General features: G+C 43.1%; 1 protein-coding gene across 9 annotated transcripts in view; it reads left to right on the plus strand.

The window, feature by feature from the left end:
- The first annotated feature begins 1005 nt into the window (after window positions 1-1005).
- Window positions 1006-18271, plus strand: part of mast2 (microtubule associated serine/threonine kinase 2) — a 216824-nt gene continuing 199558 nt past the window's right edge. For all 9 annotated transcript variants that reach the window (XM_080430974.1, XM_080430979.1, XM_080430981.1 and 6 more), the window contains exon 1: window positions 1006-1910. In XM_080430974.1, the coding sequence (XP_080287100.1) occupies window positions 1821-1910 (90 nt within the window). In that variant the 5' untranslated portion in view covers window positions 1006-1820. The remainder of the gene's footprint in view (window positions 1911-18271) is intronic.

Consider the following 18271-nt stretch of genomic DNA (forward strand, 5'->3'; position numbering starts at 1 on the left):
ACACTGCAAAAAATGGCTAATAAGCCTTATATGCCTTAAAGGCAAACTCTGTAACTTTGAGCCTATATTTGAAAAGAAATATATATATTTAGTTTGCATTTTTTCCCTCTATCAGCCAATATAATTTTGCTGATGTGTTTTCCTGCAGAAAGACATCCCTCTGGCTGTATTTTGGCTTTGTTCCACTGTTTATGTTGACGTTCCACTGCTTAAATTGACATTCATCCCTTGCAGGGACTGAGCTCTTAATTGATCCCTTTGAACTTCAAAGCCGTTGTGCACTGAGTTGATTGATTGTGCCATAAAAGTGTCAAACTCGTTAGTGTTCTCTCTAATCAAAGACAGCAATCACTCTGATACCTGTCAGATTGGGAGGGGGGGGGGTGTTTACTCACACAGATCTCTGATCCTGCCTAGTATCCCTTTAATACATCATAATTGCCCTAAATAACAAAAATGTAAAATTTAAAACACCTTAAATATTTTATTTATTTTAGAAATAGTTTGTCTCTCACTCGATAGGGACCGCTCCCGTCGCAAGTTGATGATGTCATATGTCCATGTGTGGTCCAGCCCTATGGAATGTATGGAATGCATGTGCTAATAAAAACTAAATGAATACTTCCTAAGTATTAATATGACCATCAAAATAATATTTTAAATATTTTTTTATTAGCACATGCATTCCATACATTCCATAGGGCTGGACCACACATGGACAAATGACATCATCAACCTGCAACGGGAGTTGTCCCTGTTGAGTGACAAATGAACAGTTTCTAAAATAAATAAAATATTTAAGGAGTTTTTAGTCATTTTAGTTATAGACGGCAATTATAATGTAATATAATTAATTAAGGCATAAAAGGCTTAATAGCCAGGGATCCTTTAAAAAAATATCCAAGGCAAAAGAAATTACCGCATTCATCCAGCGCGCTGGATGTGTGCGTGTGCTGCTGTTAGACCCGGTAGACCTCAGCTCACTGCTGAGTTGTGTGTCTCGCGCCGAAGAGGAGGATGGAAGACCATCATCATACATTATAGACACTAGTTTAGATAAAAGACAATAACACACTGAACCCGCAGCTCTGAACAACCAGGGGACAACAACCACGTACCGTCGCCAAAGAAGAGATCAAAACAAACACCTGTCATGGGTGGTGATGGCATCTTTGTTTGTCTTTTATAGACAGGTAGACGTTTAGGTTAGCCCGACAGGCTAACAGGAAGCTAACCAGCTAGCAGAGAGAAGCGGCGCGGCTTCTGCGTCTCAACGAGCTTCACAACAAGAAGTTTACTGTTGTTGCCACTGGAGCAGCGACACGGTGTGAGAGAGAGCATGCAGCCAGGAGAAGCTCCATGTGGAGGGTCACTTTAGACCTGCAACAACAACAACAACAACAACGAGGACAAGAAGACTATTGCAGTAGTAGTCGGTTTGTCCCTCCATGTGAGGGTTAGTTTTCTAGGAGGACACCCTGGACAGAGAGGCTGTGCGGTTGACAGCTTGTCAGAACAGATGTGGACGTTAGAAAGTCAGCTAAGAAGCTAAAAGCTAGCCAGGTGTCTCTGTGGACTGACTGACTGACTGACTGACTGGTGTTGGGGGGGGAATGGAGAGCTGGTTACAACTTATCCATTTCTCTCTCAACTCTACAGCTGTGGATTGCACGACATGTCGGCATTGAGGTGCCACGAAACTCTACGTTCGTAATCAAACCTGGCAAGTTTAAAGAAGCTCGTTACAGTGAGCCCGCGGGTTTTATAAAGTTGTCGGTTGGTCGCCTTGGTTTGGACGGACTCCGCGGGAAAGAAGTGGAATGGACATGCTGAAGAGGACCGAAAATAAGAATAAAAGAAAACTGTGCAACATGGAGCAGCAGGGAAGCAGCAGCGAGGAGAAAGACACGGTAAATAAAGCTGCATCTTAAGTACATTTTCTGATAATAATACTAAACATTCCAGATATACATAGTCGCCTGTATATGTGTACTCGTATCACTCATATGCAGCGTACAGAGTTATGTAACTTGGAGGGTTACAGACCTCGTAAGGATCAATTCGGTTCATAACTATCAATCATTTAGCTGGAGACGAGTCAGCTAAACCCCCTCAAGGACCAGTGAGTGGGGATCCTGGCTGTGAGTGAGGGGGGCCGGGGGGTGCGTGTGTTTTTGCGCTTATGTGCGTGTGTTTCAGCAATCCACTTGTGTCCAGTATCAACAATGTGGTTTCATATTTATGGCTCTGAAGTCTGGCTGCATGCTCGTTTCGTGCAGCATACTGTAATAATATATATGCAACATGTACTGTTCTTCACATTGTCCAGACATAATGTCGAATGAACATCATAGCTCATTATGGGATATGCTTTGCAAGCTGTCAACGTGCCAACCTACGTAGCTGCTATTGAAAAGCTTTTTTATGTTTTTTTGATTCTAGCATATGGACTTTAATTGCTGCTGATTAAGAATCAAGAAGATTAATGTGATGATGTGTTGTTCTGAAAGAGCATGAGGTTCGCCGCTTGGCTTGACACTTGAATGATCCTGGTTCATTCTTCCATAACATCATGTACTGTTTCCAAGGATGGTGTCATCGATGGAACCTAAACGTCTCTCATGAAGTAATGCTGCTCGATTTCTCTGGACGCTTGGTCCAATTGATTGTGTCGTGTTAAAATGCTGCCCCACCCTTGCACTTGGGACATTAGCGTTGTTATGAGACATAATATAATCTGATACATTCAGATTGTTGCCTCAGGCTGTTAAGCATTCCCCTCAGTCTCTCTGAATTCCTAAGCAGGTTAACAGGGCACTTTTGAAAAATGTATCTCCCTAACGTCCACCTGAGAGAAACATTTTAAGTATTCTTTATTTGATTTTTTTGGCAGATTGGTGTGGTTGAGGTACAGTGTGTGCTAAGGGGAGGGAGTGAACTTCATGACATTGAGAAATGTCAGACAGCCAGGCAAAGGTGTGTGTGTGTGTGTGTGTGTGTGTGTGTGTGTGTATTTGTAAGACACTGCAAGGAGTGTGGAGTGCAGAGGAGAACTAGATGGGAACTCTTCCTCTTATTCAGTCATATGTGTAATGGTTACACTTTGGAAATTCATCATATCGTTGTTGCCACTCCTTATGGTGCGTGGTGTGCGTGTGACAAATGCTTTCATGTTATAACTACTGCAAGAATTGTGTAGTGTTTGCCTAACTAACCTGGCAACACATTTGTTTTCAGGGAGTGAAGGCTGAATCAGTCAATCACTCAGAAGTTTAGTTTCAGAGCCCTCTGTGTCGCAACTTTTACAAGGTTTGCAACTACAATTATGGGAATTGATCGATGTCACTGTTATCTCCTAAGAAGGTGTGCTTGTCTGTGCATGCATGTGTGAATGAGTGGCTGTGAGCTTTTGAAGGTTGCACTTTGTCCTTGGCAACATTGGCAGACATTTGTGTGAACTCCTCCACCTAAAATCTCCCCTCTTTTGGGTGTAACATACAGTATTGCACAATTGCGCAGTATTGTCGTAACCTGTGAATTTCATGAGTATGTAAACTGTGATAGATTGTGCACTTAATTTCAAGTTGTGCATGCTTTAAACTATTTTGTTTATTATTCCTTTTATTACACTTGTTTTTTTTACTTGTATGATGTTATTCGTATTTTAATTGTATGCACATTGTTGTGACGCTTGAAGTGTGAGAATTTCACAGCCTATACTAATGCTGCTGTATTGTATGTGACAACACCATTAATCTTGTCTATAGTTTGAAAGCAACATGAACAGTTATAGTTACATAGGACCACAATGAAAACAAGTTCCCAGGACTTTTTGTGTTATCCTTTTAGCCTTAATGTCTGACACCTCTGTACCTCTGCCTGTACATGTTTACATTTCTGACTTATGAAGTATTCAATTAATCAAACAAACAGATTAAAACTGTAGGTAATCCGTAATATTGAGCACAATGAACTTTTAATGGTAACTTAACCTAATTCCTTCGAAAACCAAGCATCATATATTTTCCGCACCATTATTTCCTAGTTACTTGTTAATGAGGGAGCAATCACAGCTTTATTGTCTTTTCTGCTTTCCAAGGACCACCCTTGTTGTGCTTTATAACCTGAGAGGATTTGCTCTCCGATAGCGTTGTTGTGGTTATGTGTTTTTTTCACCAGCCAAAATGCCTCACTGGCATGGTGAATGGAAACAGTATAAACAGCCCAATCTGCTGCACATAATAAAGTTTAAACAAGACAATGAGGATTGCAGCAGGCTGGCTGTCATTTATTGCAGTCGTGTGGAGGAATTCGCTTGGTTTCCTCAAGGGTTGCTTAGTTCAGCACTGCATGTATTAGCACATTGTTTCCACATCAAAACATTAAAACAGACTCAGCAGAGTCCTGTCTTGTCTACTGTTAATAACGGCCGCATGACTATTATTTGAATATTCTGAAGTGCATCCTGTCTTGTTCCATCATTTATCCATGTAGGCCAAGGTTACCCCCTTTTTGTCTACGCCTTGCTTTAGCTCTTTCCATTCATCTTTCCTTATGTATTTGTCCTTCTTGCTTGCCTCCTTGCTTCTTTCCTAGTCTACGCTGTGATAAAACATTATTTAATGAGTGTTAACTACTGGGCGCATTTGTAACTCAGTCAATAGAAGACTAGTAGTTTCTTCAGAAGAAAGGCATGGAAGCCAATTGTTATGATCCACAGGCAATATATCAGATATGTAGCATCCATACGTTTCATGATTACCATCCAGAGAGCTACAATGTCATGTTGAGTTGTATGAGTTAATCCTCTGCGTATACCTTCTGGAATTGAGTTTTATCATTCACTCATTACAGAGATGTATGTTCGTTGTTTCCAATTGTAGGGTCCCTCTGAGGATCAAGCTAATTAGGGCAGAGTGGAAGTAGGCTCAAATCTATAGAGGATTATGGCAGTACCGTACATTATTATTATACTGTAGTGTATGGACTGGAGGATGGGTGTGTGTGGTGGATTAGCCCTCAGAGGATTTTCCTCAGTTGGTGTACTAAAGTAAAATCAAAAAAGGAACCTGCTTTAGAAGTTAATGAGAATCTGTCTTTTGAATATATTTAGCCCATGACTGAACTTTAAGATCCCATTATCCTAGGTTTGTGAAATGGGACAAAGCGCTGAACAGTTGAAAAAAGATATGCCTGCTATATCTGAACCTGCTATATGTTTTACTGGTCAGTGTTTCCACTTGACTTCCTGTAAAGGAAACATGAGACACTTTTCTGTTTGATGGAATATCACAATTCTAACACTATACTGGAGTTCATCAGCGAGAGAGAGAGAGAGAGAGCAATTATTTGATGGCACACTTCTGGCAAACAAACATCATGTATGTTCAATGTCAATGTCAGTGTTGAAGACAAACTATACACATGTAAGACCCTGCCTATTGCAGAGTTGTGTTTTACAACTCAAAGAGCTGCATGCGTCGTCAGCTGTAATCTGTGAGAATTTTAACACATTTATCAACGGCGACACTTCTCAATCTGATCTCCTGACAAAGTCTACTCTGTAGTAGTCAGGACAAGTATGTTTGGTGTGCCACAGCCTTTGAGAACGCTGACTTCGACTTGCCTACACAGTATTTCACTGTGGTGATGCTGCAATGATGACAACAATCTGATTGCAGTATGTTGTACTGTCACGACCTGGTCCTTAGTTTGTGTGTGTCTGTGTAGTGTGTACACATAAAAGACCGGGTCCGTTACACTACAAATAGGCCAGGTAGTTGCAGTACAACTAGGATTTGGCTTCAGGTCCTTGTACTTGGGTCGCCATGCCTATGGCTAGTGTGGCTACCACATACAGTATAGAGATGAAGTGGCAACATAGTTAGCTGCTTCAGATACAGCTTGAGAGTCATTATAGTGACCCATTTAAAATGACTTCCCCTTTTTCCAACCAATTTTCAAACCCACACTTTGGTTCCCAAACTCAGTCTTTGGAAATAGCACTTTAGTCGAAGCTGACAGTTGCCTCAGCTGTCTGCATTCTATCTCATCATTAGCGATGTCTTAGGCTAACCATTAACCGGCTCTGCTCCCATAAAATGATATGGGACAATCATTTCCTTCCCCTCCATTGACTGGTCATGGATGAGCGAGCCACTGGGCTGCCACCGAGGAGCGAGGATGGCTGCTGCTGCTCCCAGCTGCAAGGCGCGCTGCTGGCAGGTAATGCCGGCAAGGGGAGGGGGGTGGCGTTGCACTGATTGATGGAGCCCAAATGGCTAATGTCTGCCATTTGAGGGCTCCTAAGAGAGTGATAATGGGGTGGTACAGATGCAGAGGGGTGAGGGGCATTCATTCTAAAGCCCCGCTTATTACCCAGAATCACGACCATGATGAGCTCCATAGCGCAGAGGAAACGGCATACATTGCAGTGAAGATCAGTGCTGTTTCATCTTTATCTTATTATCTCCAAAAGCCATCTTTGGGCGAGTACTGGGGGTAAGGAAACTGTGCATTATTCATGTTCATAAAGGACACCAGACAGAAACACTAGTGAACCTTTTGTGGCTGCTGGCCTATTTTCCGCCAAGGGAGGCTCCCCTTAAGCCTCAAGAGCATAGGAAAAAAGAAAATCTCCTATAGCGTGCGTGTGTGCGCGTGTGTGCGCGCGACACACACACATGCATGCTCTTGTGCTGTCAGCTCTCTGCCTATCCCACATTTCCATCCCCTGAAACTAAGCGTAAGAGATGAGATAAGGACCTTGGTGGCACTCCCCTCTAACCCCAGCTACTGTTGATGTTAAGTTGATGAATAGTTTGATAAAAATAAGTGATAATTAATAATAATACAACATTCAAATGTTACTTGAGGCACAAAAAAGCAATCTATTCGGATACATTGCTAGATTTCTTTGCATGTTTAAAACGGTTACAGTAGATCTCAGAACCCCCACCCTGTCCTTTACATTACATCACGTCTCTCTCGTTCTTCATCGCTCACGCTTCCTCCACTTTTTCTCCTTCTCCACGCCCTCCCCTCATCCTCCCCCCTGCCTGTACCTCTCTCTTGCTCAGTCTGGACACTCTGTTCTTCTTCTCTCCTTGTTCCCCTTTTCTTGCATTGCTGCTCTACCCTCTCTGTCCAGATACACAAGTCTCCACTAAATGTCATCTATCTATCTATGGTTTATATGGTTGTTCTCTGGTCCCCTCAGTCCCTCTCTTTCTCCTTTTCGACTGTTCCTGGTCAGGCTGTCATGCATGCCAACTGATAATTTAAAGCTTTCACCTGCTGTGCTGCTGGTGTTAAAGCCCCAATATAGTGGGATTTTGTGTGTGTGTGTGTGTGTGTGTGTGTGTGTGTGTGTGTGTGTCCAGTGTAATTGATGTAAAAAGTCAAACTGCTGACATTTTTTCTTTTCCACTCAAAGTATGGTTTAAATGTGTGTGTGTGGTACTGTAGCTGACAGCGTTCAGGGATTCACTGAGGTGTGATGAGAAATTCAGTTTGATAGTTAAAGGAACACGTCACCCATTTTCAACCTTATCTTCATGCAATTGGTCCTCACTAATGCTCATTTTAATATGAGCTACTCGCTCTGTGTCTCAGAGGTGGGCTGTGGAGACTGGTGGGCTGAAACCTGCCTACCAGTGACATCGTCGGAGGTTCCAAGCATGTTACCACTCTGTAATGGAAGGCATTCTTGCATAAATAATTCTTATTGTTTGATATGACCAACAATGATGTAATCAGTAGGCATGTTATCGAACCATCCACAGTCCACCTCTGAGACACAGAGCGTGTAGTCAGAAATGCGACTGTCACGTGGTGAGCATTATATGGAGATGATGTTTAAAAAATGCAAAGCTTGGCGTCATATGCATTACATTTTCTATGCGTGTGAGCCTGTGCTTAGTGATGTGCATGTGTGCATGAGCTTTGAGGTGACACTGAAGAGTTTGGGCCACTGGCCTGCACTACTAGCCTAATTGTTTACAGTGTCATAATATGTGGCCTTTATGTGTTTATGGCAGGCAGTATTTGTGCTTCCTGTGCAGTAGCATTATAAATCTGTGCCTGTTTTTCTGCCAGAGATGAGTAATAATTTTTTCTGTGTGCGTATTTTGTGTGTGTTTCCGTATAAGTTCCATCTATCGGTATTGTTTTGCTAGGGCCAGAGATGAGGGATTTTCTTCCAGCTGTGCCAGAGCCACACTTCATTTGCCTTTCAATCTGTTCAACAACTTAAGCTGAACAGACGTAGTCGTTTGTTTTATTCATATCCCCCAAGGCCTTATTTGTTTGTGCCAGTGCTTGTGCTGATGTTTGTGCTCCATGTGTGTTTGTGTACTAGAACAGTGGTTCTCAAACTTTTTCATGTCAAATTATATATATTTTGGCCGCGGACCCCCATCTCAAAATATTTTGTTCCAGGGACCCCCAGGAGCAAAGATTTGAGTTACAAATGTTCGCTTTAAAAAAAAAATATATATATTCAAAGATTAGATTTCACGATTGTTTTCATGATTTTTCACAAGTTTTTGATGAGCTTGTATATCTGCTAATTTTGAATAGCCAAGCTATAAAATATGGTTAAAGTGGTTAAAATGATTGTGACACTATATTAACAAATTTTGCTGGGGATCCCCTGGTAACCCTCCAAGGACCCCTGGGGGTCCCCGGACCCCACTTTGAGAACCAATGCTGTAGCGTGCTGCGTGGGAGCATCTCATAAGCAGCAGCAGCAGGGTCAGAACAGGAGAAAACCGGTAAGGAGAGGCAGGGAGAGTCTAGGTGGAATGCTACGTGCATGAACCTGCACGGCAGGCGCTACTAGGCCCTAATGTTGCTTGACAGGGGCCAGATTGATGGGTTTTCAGTAAGACGCAGAGTATGTTTACACACAATATCCCAAGACACAAGCGCTCACATCCTCCTGAGTCATAAATTGAATCTTCCGTAACATTTAAGCCTCAAAGAAACATAAAGACCGCCTTGTTGGTCTTGCAAAGTTACCATGTTGGTGTTGGTGAACCTCAGGCATTTGGCAACCAGCATCTCCTAACTGTGTTTCTGTAAATATTGATGTGCGTTTTCTGTAACGCTAGCACAGTGCTATGTGTCCAAGCTGTGTACTTTAAGAGTGCCAGATGGAAGAGAGTACATTCGGTCAGTTCATCTGGCAGTGTTTCACGGTGGTAAAAATGTCTCTCTGAAACAGATCTGGGCACAGTGATTTCAAATGGAGAGCGGAAAAGCTGATCCTTGAACTGCTACCCAGGGTCATATCACTGAGGAGTTGGCAGTGTTGTGAACTTGTGACTGCAGCACAGGTGGTAGCTCAACCGTGCACCCTGTCAGTGTGTTGTAGCCAATAATGAATTCCACTTGTCAAATACAACCAAGGAAGTACATGAGGCTAACACTGAAAAATTTATTGAATTAATTTTCACAATGTAAAGAATTTAGCCAAATGGGCCGTTTGGTTACATTTGTACACTCTCTGTCTCTGAGTTACAGATTGATACATAAACACTGGGGATTTTACTGTGTAGGTTCTGTGAAGATCTCACTTGACATCATTGTAAAATAGATGTAAACATTAGATACTAAGTAAGTAATCTTACATTCAAGTGACCTGAATAAGGAAAGGCACAAGTCTGACTTACAAGATAAAGTATTGAACATCGTTAACCTGGTTACAATGCTCTAATCTTAACGTTTCCTTTTCAAACAGTTCTACACCCGGGGCCAAGTGGGTAGTAAAATCTACACAGTGCAACTGACCACAGTGGCTTGACTTTCAGTTGAAGGAGAAAAAATGGGGAAAAACTGGTGACAGTGGTGAGAGGAGTCATCAGAGAAGGCAGTAAAAGGAGCTGCGTAATTAGAAAACCCGCCCCAATTGAAATGTGTGCCTTCTTCCGTGTAAACACAGGTGACTCATTTACAACAGCCGTAGACAAAATAACACCACGAGGCGAGGCTGGTGGTGGCGGTGGCTGTGGTTAGCCTAGTTCTACACCTTCACTTCAGTGTCTTTAAGCACTCACTGGGCTGATGCCAGATCTGGTCTAGTCCCTTATGACAACGGTTTGGCTCGGGTGGGGGGGGCTGGTGGTGGGGGTGTTCATGGAAATCTGATCCTAGTGTAGGTAACAGGTTTGTATTGCAACTCTGCCCTTTGTCCTGTCAGGATGATCTCACTGTTGTTTGTACACACACAGAAACCGTGTCACTGTCAATACAAGTTTCATGAGTCACACGAGGTGAGCCTGTGTGTGTGTGTGTGTGTGTGTGTGTGTGTGTGTGTGTGTGTGCAGGCCAGGGTGCTTACCCCAAAATGTTTTTAAAAAGCAGAAAATAGCAGATCTACAAGCTCACAACGCATGGCATCGTGACGCATTGTGAGCTATTTCTGTGTGACACTGTTGTACGGCAAAGCATAAAATAGGCGGAAATGGTTAAGTAGTTGCACCACTTTCGCGCTTATGTGTCATGATCCCTTTGTGTATATCATGTATGTACATTTAGTGTGTGTGTGTGTGTGTGTGTGTGTGTGTGTGTGTGTGTGTGTGTGTGTGTGTGTGTGTGTGTGTGAGAATGTAGGCCACTGTGTTGTCCCCTCCCTGTGGCTGTCCTGATTGGGGAGGAGGTCATTAAAGCAGTAGGTTGTGGCCGGCTAAGGAGCTTCCTAACAGCAACAAAACATCCTGCTTCCTTGAGTTCAGCAGCTAACTATAGGTGGACAACACGACACACAGTGGTGGACAGGGCCCAGTTAGAAAAGAACACAGTTCTCCAGACGTCCCTAATGCTAGTTACCTTTCCCCTTTGATCCACAGCACGTCTTGAAATAGGTTTTCTTCATTGGACAACCCTACGTAGTGTAATAATGACCCAACTTTCCAGACTTCGACATGACCAGGAAGTTGATTAGTGGCTGTATCACTGCTGTATCTCATGAACAAAGAGCATGCAAAGCACACACCCTCAATCTCTGGCACGGGTCCCAAGAGGATTTATATTTAGGCTAACCCTGGAACTCAAGTTCATAATAATAAATAAACTAAACAAATTACAATAGTTTCTATCTGGTGGAGAGACTTTCCTTTCTGACAACTCCAATAACAACAGTAGTAGACCGTGGTTGCACTGCGGTCGAGGGGGTCTCCTTCTTTGCAGAAAACAAAAAAACAGAAAACAAAACAAAACTCGGCATCGCACAATGTCACAGTTTCCCCTCTTTTTCAACGAATGGAATTGCAACGCCGCATCAGTCATGTACGTCATCTTAAAACGGTATACCCCGTCATTCAGTGAGCCCTCACCTCTTATTTGTTTTTCTGTGTAACCTTCCTCAATCCAAATCCCCACCAGCACACAGCCGCTCCAGTGCTCCTGCCTCTCTGATTACTTTTACTAGGAGCCCTCCCATTCTGAAGGCATGACTGGGCAAAATGTGTAATTACAAAACGGTGTCCTGATGAAGGTCCTTGTCTGACCGAAACATTGACAAATAAGGTTGAGAGTGCGTGTGCAGTAGAATGCCATGAAAAAGTAATTACAAAACAGTCACAGCACAGATCTATAGACACACACACACACACACACACACACACACACACACACACACACACACACACACACACACACACACACACACACACACATGATTGGGACATGTTGGGATTAAAAGCTCTAAAGCTCAGCTATCACTTTAATCCTCAGTGAATTGAACAGGCTTGTGGTGAGGTGTAGGCCACTCTTGTTGCAATAGGCAAACAACATGCAGGATTATAGAGTTTACAATCAGACGTTTTTTGTGTGTACTTGAGTGTGCGTGTTCTTCCTTAGGCTATATTCACACAATCTGCCTTTCATCAAGGAAAAAACGCTGTCCAAAAGAGCTTTTTGTGATGAAAGTGAATAAAGAAAAGAGAGAAAAATAATCAGGGCAAGGCACGATGGATTGACACACTGCACAGACTTACTTTAGTGTGCTTAAGTATGCATAAAGCTATGCTTGGAACTTGCCGAATGTTGAAAACAAAGTCTTAAACTAGCACAGTAGGTGTAGAAGTGGATGCAATCAAGATTGAACAGCGGGTATATTTATCACCTAAAATGTATTAATCTGTTATAGACCAGCAGCCAGAGAGCACCGAGGTCTTTGTTTCTCCTCCCCTGCCTGTAAGTTCTGCAGCCCGGCCACGGCTGCTCACCTTACGTTGCCTGGCTGGAGCTCACGTTGCTCAACTGGACCACAACTTGCTTGTTAACCCATTCAATCCGGGAACGCATCTACAAATGTCTTCTAAATCCTAACAGTTTTCTGAAAAAACATATGTTTCTATATCAGTGGTGCCCAAGGACCACCCAAAATGATATGTATTTGGCCACGGACCCCCATCTCAAAACACTTTGTTCCAGGGACCCCCCAGAAGCAAAGATTTGAGTTACAAATGTTTGCTTAAAAAAACATATTCAAAGATTTGCACAAATTTTCACAATTTTTCTAAAATAGCAGATCTACAAGCTCATAGCCGCGCTATGAGCTTGTAGATCTGCTATTTTTTAATTGCCCAAAGTGACACAGATGCGTTCCCGGTCCCGGAATCGAACCCCAGTTCCACAGTCGTGATTTGACAGCAAAAAAAAAAGAGAAGCCGTCCACGCCATGAACGCATTTCTGAAAATGGGCCGGTATGCAGTCGCCTTTTGGTAATTTCTCATAGGTTTAATGTAAAAAGGCAGTGCCTAATTATTTTTAAAGGACCATGCTGTGAATGCTGCCTTATGTTTCCGTCAGAAAACTGTGTGTGTTGTTTGCTCATGACCAAAACTCAAACATTTGAGTTTCTGCTCCTGTCTTACTCACATGGACCTATCTTAACAAACTTAAAATCAGTTGCAGACTGTCTGAGGCTCTTGCTGCAGAAATCTCTCTAATATAGAACATAAAATCACATGAAAACTATAATTATGCTAACCTGGGTGCCAGAGGGTACAAAGTGGCACATGAAAGAACTTTAGAGAGATGCTCACACACAACGCTGCTAACAAACCCTTTTAATATTTTGACTGTTTGCTGCTCTCATCCACATACTGTAGCATCTGTAAGGAGGGGAGAAAGCTCTGTATTTAGGATAGCGAAGGCCCTCAGCCTTTCTGCTGCTAACAATTAAAGCTGCCTGTTTGGAAACCTGTCCTGTTCAGCGCTGGAAGAAAGCCTTTCAGACTGAGTAAGAGCGTACCGTACAATGATAAATGAAGTTAAAGTTTTCCTTTTTCGGTTGACTTATTTTATTTTGACGTAGCTTATTTTCTGTCTTACATTTGAGCAAAAATCGTGAATCAAACTGGGCGTGGGCGGTGGGTGTGCTCTAGCATGCTAGTTGTGGAGCTCTGTTTTTTAAGCATGTTGAAGACTGCTGGTGTTTTGTTAGTTGGAACAATCTAGTCACGCCTCACAAATGAGTTAACCAGTGCTTCTTCCCTGCAGCAATCAAACACACACGCACACACACACACACACACACACGTATGTGTGTAGGCTACAGGTATGTGAATGTACACACACACACACACACACAGCCCTGAGAGCAGTATAAATGGCTTGGAGTTCGTCCCAAGGACTCAGGTGTAGGTTTTGGCAATGCCAGCCTCACACGGGATTAGGTTGCTGACATGTGATGGCGTTGCTTTCCTGTGTGCGCGTTGTTCCCGCCCGTCCTTGACTGCCTCTTGTCAGAATGTTTTTTTGTGTGGTGCAGCCAGGAAGTTAACAGGCACTCTGTCTTGTTCTCTCCTGATTTACACTTGGTTGCGCGCCGTGTTGCGCATCGAAAGTAGCCGATCTACAAGGTCACAATGCATAGCAGTGCAAAGCATGTGAGCTTGTAGATTGCCTTTTTTCAGTGCACGACACCGGAGTACAACAAAGTATTAACCAGTGGTGGAAAGTAATTAAGTACATTTACTTAAGTACTGTACTTAAGTACAATTTTGAGGTATTTGTACTTTACTTGAGTATTTCCAATTTCCAATACCTTTACTTCTACTCCACTACATCTCAGAGGCAAATATTGTACTTTTACTCCACTACAATTATTTGACAACTTTAGTTACTAGTTACTTTTCAGATAGAAATTATGATATTATGAAACATACATTAACCATTTTAGCCCTATTTTATACATAGGCTATTGTGAGCTTGTAGATCTGCTATTTTCAAACATTCTAGTACTTTTACTTTTGGTACTTAAAGTGTATTTTGATGCCAATACTTTTGTACTTTTACTCAAGTAACATTTTGAACACAGGCCTTTTACTTGTAACAGAGTATTTTTATATTGTGGTATTGCTACTTTTACTTAAGTAAAATATCTGAGTACTTCTTCCACCACTGGTATTAACACAGCTTCACCCCACCCTGCACCCCTCCCCTCCCCACGTGTCATCCACTCCTGGCCAGGATGCAACATCACTCTCTCTGTCTCACCCCTGCATGTGTGTGTGTGTGTGTGCTTTCATTTTATTCACACCTGTTCATGTGTGGTTGATACACTTTGATAGCCTCTTATTTGTCAGTCATGCACGTCGGTCGTAGCTTTGTGTGTGAAGCTGAAAGAGTGTCGACTCTGTCAGAGAGTCAGATGTGTCGTGCTACTTACTGTACATTGGTTCTGTCTACTAGGCAACAGTGTCATCATGCAGACTCGCTGCAGCACTGCACTGCGCCACCGCAGCCTCAGGGGTTGGCACTTGGCACTCCATTAGGAATCCACTTTTGATTTTCTACCAAAGATTAAGATTCCCTTTAACCACTTTCAGCCTGGTGTGCTGATTTTGGGCATGTCATTATAGGTGATCCCCCCCCCCCCTTATAGATTGGCTATTTTTTGCTGATGTCCATGTGGTTAGGTGGTTCATTTTTCCTGCCATGTTTTTGTCCTGCTGATGTCTTGATCATGCCCTCACTCACGTCAATTTTGCAATTCACACAATTTTCACTCTTAACACTAATCGAATAATGGCAAGACTACTCTCTCATGGTAGTATTCATGAGAGGATGTGCGAGTGGTGATCTGGTGAAGGATTGAAAAGCTTGCAAACACAAACGACAAAACGTTTTCAAGACAGTGCTGCCACATGTTATACCATCGTAGCTCAGACATTTACCCATTATCACTCTGTTTCCTGCCTCGGGGGGTAATAACAGGCTATTGGAAGGAAAGCTGCACAGCAGCAGGATAGGAGTGCTGTGGATGCACTGGATGTGACTAGAAAACGCTAGATATGACTAGATATAGGTTAGTTTCTGCGATTGTTGCCAAATGTTTGCTTATTATGACATGCCCAGAATAGGTTCACTAGGGTTCCTGTGTTAAACTGGCAGAGATACAACACCATTGCTGGTGTAGGCTGCTAAAGCCTACAGTCATTTTCACAAAGTGACATGGGGGTCGCATGACAAAGAATAAAGCAGTCCTACTCTTAATAGATCTGTAAACATCAACTATCCCTGTCCTCTACTGCTACTACTCTCTCTCTCTCTCTCTCACTATCTCACTCTCACTCTCTCTCTCTCTCTCTCTCTCTCTCTCTCTCTCTCTCTCTCTCTCTCTCTCTCTCTCTCTCTCTCTCTCTCTCTCTCTCTCTCTCTCTCTCTCTCTCTCTCTCTCTCTCTCTCTCTCTCTCTCTCTCTCTCTCTCTTACCCCCCACCCCCCCTTGAGTTCTGGATTAGCTCACTGTCATTTTGTCAGTTTAGCCTTTCAGCACCCGCTCGCTCACCTTCCCTGCTTCCTACTTTTCTCTCCTCGTCTTCTCCTTCCTAATGGCCTGTTTATCCTGGATAGCAGCGGAGCTGTTAGGACTGGCTCTTGGCCTGTGGCTAACCCACCAGTGTTCTGTTGTACAAGGGTTCTTGTTCACATCAGGGCCAAGTAAGTGGGGCTCGTCACGGCTAGGCAACCTCAGAAGACCGACAAAGATTACTGAACGGGAAAGCGTGGCTGAGCTGACACCTGCTGTTGGCCAAGAGAGGAGAGTTTGGGAGGACTGACAAGGGTAGCGACTCCGAGCAAGTGCTGACTAGCCTGTTATGGGAGGAAAAGCTGAGAAAACCAAGCTAATTTGTATGACACGTTAATGGCATTGTATCAAAGTTACATAAGCAATGCGTGCCTGCCTCGTGACCCTTAACCCAGGGTAGCAAGTCAGCCTTTTTGGCTAAGCGATATTTCTCCAGAATACTTTCTCTTGTCACTTCCCTCAACATTAGACTACATCTGAATGTTGTGTATGTTATAGCCTGCTGCAACCCTCCTGATTTCGTGTATAAAGGGGCGTGTGTATAGAGCCGGCGAGAGACGGCGCCTGATCCCATTGGTTCACCGATCTGTCCGTCAACCCCGCCCCGTTAACACAACATTACGAGCGACGCCCACTGCACTCTGGTTGGTTGGGAAATGAAACACTTCCTCATACCCAGTACAGGCTATAGTTGGGCCAGGCTTTTATTTTTTAGCAAAACTAAGCAATAAAAGCCTGGAGATCGAGGCTATGTATGTTATGATGCATACTGTAAACCCACAAACTTGACACCATATTTTCCATTTTAAGCCGTTGACATTTCATCACGTTTTGAGGGGACATTTGATGAACTTCATGGATAATTGGGACATGCTGTGCTAAGGTCTTGTGACTCCTGCCGCACGCCCAAGTTTAGATTGACGTACTATACTAATGTGGCTTGCAGCAAGCTCTTGGGTATTCGATTAGTTTTACATAACATAAGCATTAGCCCTGACACTCCCTGACCTCTAACCATGCCCAGGGGGTCATGAGGCACCGGATTCCTGAGCAGATCGACATAAAGACCTGTGAAAACAACTCCCATTAGTCTGTCCAGTCACCCGCCACGGACACACAGCCCGGGCCAAGAATGAAAACACAGAGCGCATGGCTAACCGCGCTAACCAACCAGCCAAACCACACATTTATACTGGCAACCGACTGAGCAGCCCCCCCATGGGAATAATACAGCATGCTAGCGTTCTATTACGTACCGTAGCCTTGGAGATGGAGTGGGCTTTTGGAAAAGTAATAGCGTGCCATGATAAATTATAATGATGGATTCCATTCCAAGGGTCTATTGGACACAGGAGTGGAGGTTTTTATGAAAGCACTCAGTTGTTGTTCCTCTGTGTAGCGTGAGACGCCGGTGTCATTAAGGGTGATTTATACTTTTTTTTGCGCGCCGGTGTTGCGCACGGAAAAAAGCCAATCGACAAGCTCACAATGTGTTGCGCTGCGCCGCGTTGTGAGCTTGTATATTGGCTATTTTCGGTGCTAATCGAGTAGAATGGAGCTTTTTATGCTGTAAGGCAGTCCCCAGTAATAAATACAAAAGTAATAAAACCACACAAAAATGAAACTGGTTGAATGAATATATTTTGAAGACATTATATATTAACACGAGGAGCACTTGATTCATTGTACGCAAATTGAAATGATGGGACCTCTTTTGATCTGGCAAGACATAAAATATTGTCCATATATCTGCCTGGAATATGGGGCGTTGTGCTCGTAACCCCAGAACAATGTGATGTAATGAAGCTAGCCAAACCAGAACCAGAACTAATGACACTGTCAGTCAGCCTCTTCTCTCCTCTCCTCTTAGATTCAGATCACATTTAATACAAAGCAGTGGGTTTCAGGAAAAAAACTGAAAACTTGTCCATGCAGGACGGCAGATGTTGTTTTTGAGTAGAGATGATACCAGAACAGACCATCTGGCTCGGAGAGTGGGAGAAGCAGGCTTTCAGTTAAAGGCCTCTCAACTATTAAACATGTTTTGGATTTTACACACACACACACACACACACACACACACACACACACACACACACACACACACACACACACACACACACACACACACACACCTGGAAAGACGGAGAAGAGCAGGTTAGAAGCAGATGGTGTTCTTTACTATGCTAAGGGAGTGAGGGATGGGCTGAGCTACAGTCTACCTGACAAGCTGAAGGCTTTTCACTGGACCATAATGACACATTCTGTAAATTCTTTACTATTACTGAATTACTGAAATACTACTGTACTTTGTCAGAAGCCAATTAAGAGAATATTAAGCACATGATTACTAGTATGTGTATTCTGGGAATGTCATAATAGGAGAACATTCATCAAAGATGGGTGAACATTTGGCAATAATAGCCGATCTACAAGCTCATAACGTGT

Source organism: Gymnoscopelus braueri, assembly GCF_963280865.1.
Source record: "Gymnoscopelus braueri genome assembly, chromosome: 6".
NCBI lineage: Eukaryota > Metazoa > Chordata > Actinopteri > Myctophiformes > Myctophidae > Gymnoscopelus > Gymnoscopelus braueri.